This window comes from Elaeis guineensis, chromosome 14 (assembly GCF_000442705.2).
Source record: "Elaeis guineensis isolate ETL-2024a chromosome 14, EG11, whole genome shotgun sequence".
Classification (NCBI taxonomy): Eukaryota; Viridiplantae; Streptophyta; class Magnoliopsida; order Arecales; family Arecaceae; genus Elaeis; species Elaeis guineensis.
In genome coordinates, this window is record NC_026006.2 from 45,224,146 (window position 1) to 45,231,460 (window position 7,315).

At 38.1% G+C, this 7,315-nt stretch overlaps 1 protein-coding gene across 1 annotated transcript; it reads left to right on the forward strand.

The window, feature by feature from the left end:
• Positions 1-233: 233 nt before the first annotated feature.
• Positions 234-4,555, forward strand: LOC105057849 (uncharacterized). The gene is made up of 8 exons (XM_019854734.3): positions 234-668; positions 784-878; positions 975-1,078; positions 1,323-1,423; positions 1,536-1,639; positions 1,784-2,221; positions 2,323-2,454; positions 4,182-4,555. Exons 1-8 carry the CDS (start codon positions 408-410, stop codon positions 4,339-4,341), a joined length of 1,395 nt encoding a protein of 464 aa, XP_019710293.1. The 5' UTR covers positions 234-407; the 3' UTR covers positions 4,342-4,555.
• The last annotated feature ends 2,760 nt before the right edge of the window (positions 4,556-7,315 follow it).

The window sequence follows — 7,315 nt, forward strand, 5'->3', positions numbered from 1 at the left end:
TCTTATCCTCCAACTAAACTATCACCTTCTATTCTTAGGCTTTCTTTCCCGTTTGCTGGGGTGGGTGGATAAAACCCCGAATCCCCCGCGTCAAAATTTAGATCTTTGGTTGGCCCCAACAACCTTTCCGCTTTATCCAAGAGACGGGGGGAGAGAGAGAGAGAGAGAGAGAGAGGGTGGTGAGCACCAAAGACAAATATAAGTAGAAGGAAAAAGACCTCTTCCTGTCCCCTCCCTTCTCCTTAAATGAAAAAAAACGGCCTAGAGAGACGCAAGAAGAAGGTTCACAAGCCTTCTTTTATCTCCCTTCGCTTCTTCTCTGTCTCTGTCTCTGTCTCTCTCTCATTGGTAAGTTGTTGTATTTCCATTGAGAGGAGGAGGAGGAGGAGGAAGAGGAGAAGGTGGTGATGGGGAGGCTGACGGTGGGGATGCTAAGCCTAGCAGAGCTATTCGTAAGCGCGACCGTGCATCTGCTATTCGGATTCTACATATTTAGCTCTGCGGTGGCGTCGGACCTCTCGCAGGCCGTGACGGATTGCTTCAAGCCTAACACGTTTAATTTGGTGGCGAAGAAGGAGGAGGGGGAGAGAGAAGGAAAGGTGGCGGTGTTGAAAGGCTCGCCGCCGCCTATCGTGTTGGTGCATGGAATTTTTGGCTTTGGCAAAGGGGTGTGTGCGTGCTTGTGGATGTGGATTTCTTCAATGCCATGAATGGAATTTTCCCTTTTTTTTTTTTTTTGGTGGATGAACAATGGATCAATTCTGTTTGATGTTTGGATTGCAGAGGCTTGGAGGGTTGTCATATTTTGCCGGGGCCGAGAAGAAGGACGAGCGTGTTTTGGTTCCTGATTTAGGATCCTTAACCAGCATACATGATAGGTGGAAATTTATATTGTCGTCAAGGCTTCTTATCTATGCTCTTCTCTTAATTGTATTGTTTTGTTAACAAATGGTTGGTTGTGTTTTTGGATTCAGGGCGCGCGAATTGTTCTACTATTTGAAGGGAGGGCAGGTGGACTATGGAGAGGAGCACAGCAGGATATATGGGCATTCACAGTTTGGGAAGAATTATGGGCAAGGTAAACAATTGTCTTATGTCTCAATAGTGTTCATTTCAGAGGTAAAAAGGCCTCCCATGAGGCTCTCATTGTTTGCCAGAGAGATTGTTTTTGTGTTTCGAAGCCATGACACCGAGGTCACAATAAAGCAACCTTACCATTGCACCAACACCTGCCCTTGAGAGTAATTTTAGAGGTTCAAAGGAAAAATCCATGGAAGAGAATTATTTATCTGATTTAAATCCTTATTCTGATCGGAATGCAGGACACTATCCAGAGTGGGATGAACACCATCCAATTCATTTTGTTGGTCACTCGGCAGGCGTGCAAGTCGTTCGGGTGTTGCAGCAGATGCTTGCTGACAAGGTACTCAATCTTTTATTTCAATTTCCTAAGCCTGAAATATATGTTAGTGAAGTCAGAAGACTCAACACTTATATAGCGATCATTGTTTTAACTAAAGATCAACATTTTTCAGGCCTTCAGTGGCTATGAGAATATTTCTGAGGACTGGGTATTGAGCATCACTTCCTTATCTGGTGCACTAAATGGAACCACTAGGACCTATTATGATGGAATGCAGTGAGTGGAGTTATTTGAAAAATTATTCCTTCAGAATTCATATTTTTCTATATTTTTTTGATTTTCAAAAAAAAAAAAAAAACAGATCTTTTGCAGATGTAAATTTTGAGTGTTTGAGAAAAAATTGCATCAATTCTGTCGCAGGCCAGAAGATGGAAGGTCAATGAAGTCCATATCCCTGCTGCAGCTTTGTCGATTAGGAGTCATATTTTATGACTGGCTTAACATTTCATGGCTTAAGAACTACTACAATTTTGGGTTCGATCACTTCGAGATGGGATGGAGAAAGACTGGTATTGCTGGTCTCATTGATTTACTCTTGGGGAATACTGGACCTTTTGCTTCAGGGGATTGGATCCTACCTGACCTCACAATTCAAGGTTCCATGAAGCTAAATTCTAGTCTCCAAACATTCCCCAACACATTCTACTTTAGCTATGCAACCAAAAGAACAAGAAAATTCATGGGACTTACACTTCCCTCTAGTGTGCTGGGTATCCACCCAATGCTCTTCATTAGAGTCTTGCAAATGACCCAATGGCGCCACCCTTCCAATGTGCCTCCACCTTATAAAGGATACAGGTAAGTATAAAGCTGAACTGAAACCTTGTGATATGAAGCTCTGTTGCAAATCTTTTCTGCTGAATGCTAATGTATGATCTTTTTTTGCACCATGACTACAGGGATGAAGACTGGGAAGACAATGATGGAGCACTCAACACCATATCCATGACGCACCCTCGCCTACCCATCGAGCACCCGAGCCATTTTGTTATGGATGACTCAGAATGCCAGCCTTTGCAACCAGGAATCTGGTTTGTATCATATTTTCATTATCCTCACCATAATTGTGATAAGTACTGTAGCATCTGGCATATGAACACACCTTGAAGTATCTGAACTGTATACAGCTCTAATTTTCACTATTAGTTATAGTATTTGGATTATTTGTTCTTTTTTTATATGATGAAAATCTTTCCAAATCTTACTACGCCTTCAATTTGTCCAAGTAATTTCTGAACATTGACTTCTGAAACTTCTTAAATGTGTCTACTGCATAAATTTCTGTTTTAGAGGCTTTAATTTTTTTATAATTCTATGCCCTTGTTATCCTTCACTTCTAAAAATTTCATTACTTGACCTTATCATGGTTCCTAAATTCATCCCAGATTTTGGATTTTGTGATAATGCATAGATCATTTAACATGCTCCTTTACAAGTTCCAATATTACTTTGATTCCACATTCAAAGCTTGTCTTGGTAATTATATTGCAATTTGTTTACAATCAACCTTGTTCATAACCATGCAGGGGAATAAAAATTGTTGTCCATGATCTCCTCAGCCGATCTCATGAGGAGATAATATATTTGACACTAACAATATTAAACGCTATTTGGACGCTTTCATAAATCATGTTTTTGAAAAGCTTCATGAGTCTGGTAATGTAAATATAATGAAACCTGAATAAAGTTTTATGCATTCCCATATTTCCCATCACCAACTGCCCTGTAACCAAATTTGTTATTTAGGTATTATGTGTGAAAATATATGTTATGTCATGATATGTCCAAGAGAAGAGTTCTGAATTATGATAGACTAACAGAAAATAGAGAAACTTTTGGCTGTCCAATTCTCCTAGAAAACAAAAGAGAAAAATTGCATGGTCTTGTTTGAGCACTTGCCCTCTGATTAATAGGAAAACTGAAGAGCTCTTTGGCCACTACGTTCTTGAACCTGAGATTTTGTAAATCCTGACTTACAACAAATTTTGCCTATCCATGCATACTGAAAGATGCTAGAACAAATTCTAATAAGACAATTATCTCACAAAGCCAAATCTAAAGAGATTATATTTAGGTACCTAGAAGCCCATGTTTTTTTTTTTCTGAAACTCATTCTTATGATCTGAAATTTCACTTTCATAAGATCTAAATTTTCTACACCCAATCACATCCTTCCATCTCAAGAAATAGCCATTTTTCCACCACACCTCCTCTTATCCATGCAATGGCACAACGCTGCCTCCTATTTGTTTGTTCCAACTCTCCAAAGTCCTCCATCTGCCATGTCATCACCTCCCTCTTTTATCTCCCTTTTTTCCCCAAAACCCCCTTAAACCGCTTCTTCGATCCAAGATGTTAGATAAAAGAAGCTTAAACCGGACCGCTCTGAAAACCTGTTTCTATGAAATTGTTTTAAAGAAGTAATTTTCAGCAAACTGATGACTAATCAAATTCCAATCCATGAGAGGTCATGCCCACTTACAGGCAAACAAAACATGTGTTTAGGTATTTCAGAATTTATTTAGGTTGAATAATGAGAACAGAATGTATAGTTCCTCCTCTCTCCCATAAATATGTTTTGAAGCATTTGCCTGATAATTGCTACAAACTCAGTTCTAGAGGTAATTGTATTTTGATCAGAATTCTGGCTGTATAGCTAATTTTCTCCGATTTAAACCCCAGAGTTCATCATTTTCAGCATTTCTTGTAAGCTTAATTTCTCCGATTTAAACTGAATGACATTTATGAATTTGCATAGGTACTACAAGATCATAGAAGCTGATCACATTCTTTTTATTGTGAATCGAGAAAGAGCAGGAGTACAGTTCGACCTTTTATATGATGGCATCTTCCAGCGCTGCAGAAAGCATGCATTTAGGACCAGTCCACCAATACTACCAAATGAAAGCTGTCAGTAGCCCCATGACTTCCAATCACTTTCACAAAATATCAGGAAGTAAGAGAAAGAAGTCACCCAATAGGTGTTCTTAATTTTTCCATCCCAGGTCTGTGTAAATTAATTTGTTCACCAGTACCAAATTAATCTGAGCTTACAAAAGAGCCAGAATGTCCATGAACCACAAAAAAAAAAACATATGTTATCATCAAGGTCGATTTCTGATTGTTATTTTCCCCCCTTTTTTAGGCTTCTTGTGAGTAGAATTTGAAGATCCTTGTACATAATTTTTGATTCATCATAGAATACCAAATTGATTACAATAACTACCTAGAAGGATGGGTAAATGTAATCATATCAAAGGCATTTGGTATAACATGTGCAAGAGGCAGCTCATCAGTACAGATTTTGAGTCAGTTAAAACCCTAATAATGTCATTTGAGAGACCATAAAGATTAGCATGCTCCATATCGACAGAGCCTTTGAAACTGAACTTTGCATCAAGAAAGAGTAGTACTTCAGTGAACTTTGAAGTATCTAAGGGATAGAGATGTTCAATGTGTTTTCTTCCTCTTTTGCGATTCTTGTTTGAGAAAAAGCTAAAGTGGACAATGACAAGCAAACAAAAGCAAGAGCTATATATCACTTTTTTATTGAAGGAAACTCATTACGTTCACCCAACCAAAATGGTAGAGCCGGTCCAACTCCATTTCTACCTTTTTAAAGTTTTATGGTTCCCAGCAATCATTTGCAGATTAGATTTGAATAGTACCATTAGATGAACTCTGACTCATACGGTTCTTTTTGTCCAACCCAACAAGAAAAAACTGCGCCATCAATTAAGAGAAATTAGAGCAGATTAGATTTGAATAGCATCCATTAGATGAACTCTGACTCACATAGTTCTTTTGTTCCAACCCAACAAGAAAAAACTCCATCATCGATGAAGAGAAATTACAGTTCGAGGGTGACATGGAAAAGGATGTAAACATGCAAATAGCTTTTCGCTCCAACTAGGACTGCAAGTGGATAGATTGACCTCCTCCTAATTTGTTACCAGTCTAAAATAATATAGTCCAATTCGAACCAAAATTACTTGGATTAGGCTTGAATTGAAAAATATGACTTGTCTTGAGTATAGATCGGACTTGGATAACTAAGTATCTCAGACACAACCAGAATCAACCCAAACAGATCGAATGTATAAAATGTAGAGCATAAAATGTATTTTTTGTTGTAGATTCGACTACATTGGCTTGCAAGTGATAACCACGTACATTTATAATGAGAAGATGGGTTTTTTATCCTTTTTTTTTTTTTAATTACTTGGTGGTGATTTTTTTTGTTGGTTTTTAGGGTTCGGGGGGGGGGGGTCCAGCAAGGTTGGAGGCCAAACCCGGGTCTCTCGTGATCAGTTTCTTCTATCGGAGGTCCCACTCATCAATTCACATTCAAGTTTGAGGGTCCAGCAAGGTTGGAGGCCAGATTTGGTTTGATTTCTTTGGAGTCTAATTTTATTCAATTCCCGAAAACCCCTATCTATTTTTGCTCTGTGCTTAGGGGCTGTCTTCGGACCTGTCTTTGAGGTTGCAGCCTTTGGCTGATGAGGATCTGTTCCTGAGGAGCCAGAACAGGTCTCCTTTTTAATGTCTGATTTTATTTGTTATGCTATTTCTCTTGATTCCAAACGTCTAGCATTATCTCCTCTTGTTTCTAGTTCTCCTGAAATTTGGCCTGGCTTATTGCATATTTGATGGCATAATTAATGGACTCTTACAGCACTTATCAGATTGAGGTTTCAAAGAATTTCATTTCATTTCATTTATTTGCACATCTTATAGTGATCATTTGGAAGTCAGTGTCCAGGTTGGACAAGACAGCCTTTTTGATAATGGCTCAACTTCTTCTATCCCAACCATCCACTTTTTGCTCACATTGAGCGCTTCAAACCATGTGCTCGTTCTCGAATATTAAAGTAATCAAATGATTCTGTCCCCCAGGCTTTCCAGATTGGAAACTTTTTGGTTCCATTTTTCTCCATGTAGGATCTTTTTTTGACCATGTTTGGAGGTCCTCCTTGCTTCATACACAAGAAAACAGTGGTTGCCAATGGCCTACACTACTACACTAGACATCATGCAGCCTACTGTTTCAGTGGAAAACGTTTTTGCATCCCTCGTCACGGAACTTTCGGTCGCTTCAGGGTCCCCGTCTAATGTCAAATACCCAACCAAAAGGCCGACACAGTCAAGGACTTAGCTCACATCCAGCTGGAGCAAGTACAATCAACCCCACCTCGCCCGCAGCATGTTCTGTCACGTCCCGATCCGTCGGATCACGTGATAAATGGCCACACATTTCTCAGATTTAGCCTCATGCAAGATCTGCTCTTTCATTCAAATAAAATCGTACCGATCCAAACTCAGACCGTGATAATAAAAATAAAATTTTAATTTATTAATTTAATAAAAAATTTATTAATAACTAATAAGAATAATTATTATAAAATTTTAAATATTTATTTAAAATAAAATTAAATAAATATTCTTTAAAATCTTATGCTCCACGGCTTGTCAATCTCTATAATTTTTTTTTAATCTTAAAAAAATAAAAATAATAATAAAGATTGAGCTTCACAGGAAGTTACCAATATTTTTGGCGATCAAGTATAATTAATTTTTTTTAAATATAATAATTGACAATCATAGATACATATACCATCGTGTTTTAATTTTAAAAAATATGCCATGCATAACAGTAAAACATAATATCTTCTTTTGATCTTTGGTGACGACGGCCACGATCAGCTCCAGACAAGATCCAGAAGAAACTAGCTCCTGAATATAAAACATGCAATCCACCAGTATATACCAATAATTAGGTCCACTGACCCAGGAGGGAACTAGCTTTGATTTACATGGCCATGATTAACCTTGTGACTTGACAAAAAGATTAGTCTTGAAAACAAACACATGATACATCAGCATGTACTAACT

What these genes read in the sequence shown, in the direction of transcription:
- LOC105057849 (XM_019854734.3), top strand. Translation starts at nt 408, where the DNA reads ATGGGGAGGCTGACGGTGGGGATGCTAAGCCTAGCAGAGCTATTCGTA. An exon ending in TGGGAAGAATTATGGGCAAG is followed by an intron (nt 1,079 to 1,322) that starts GTAAACAATTGT and finishes ATCGGAATGCAG; the next exon opens with GACACTATCCAGAGTGGGAT. An exon ending in AGCAGATGCTTGCTGACAAG is followed by an intron (nt 1,424 to 1,535) that starts GTACTCAATCTT and finishes AACATTTTTCAG; the next exon opens with GCCTTCAGTGGCTATGAGAA.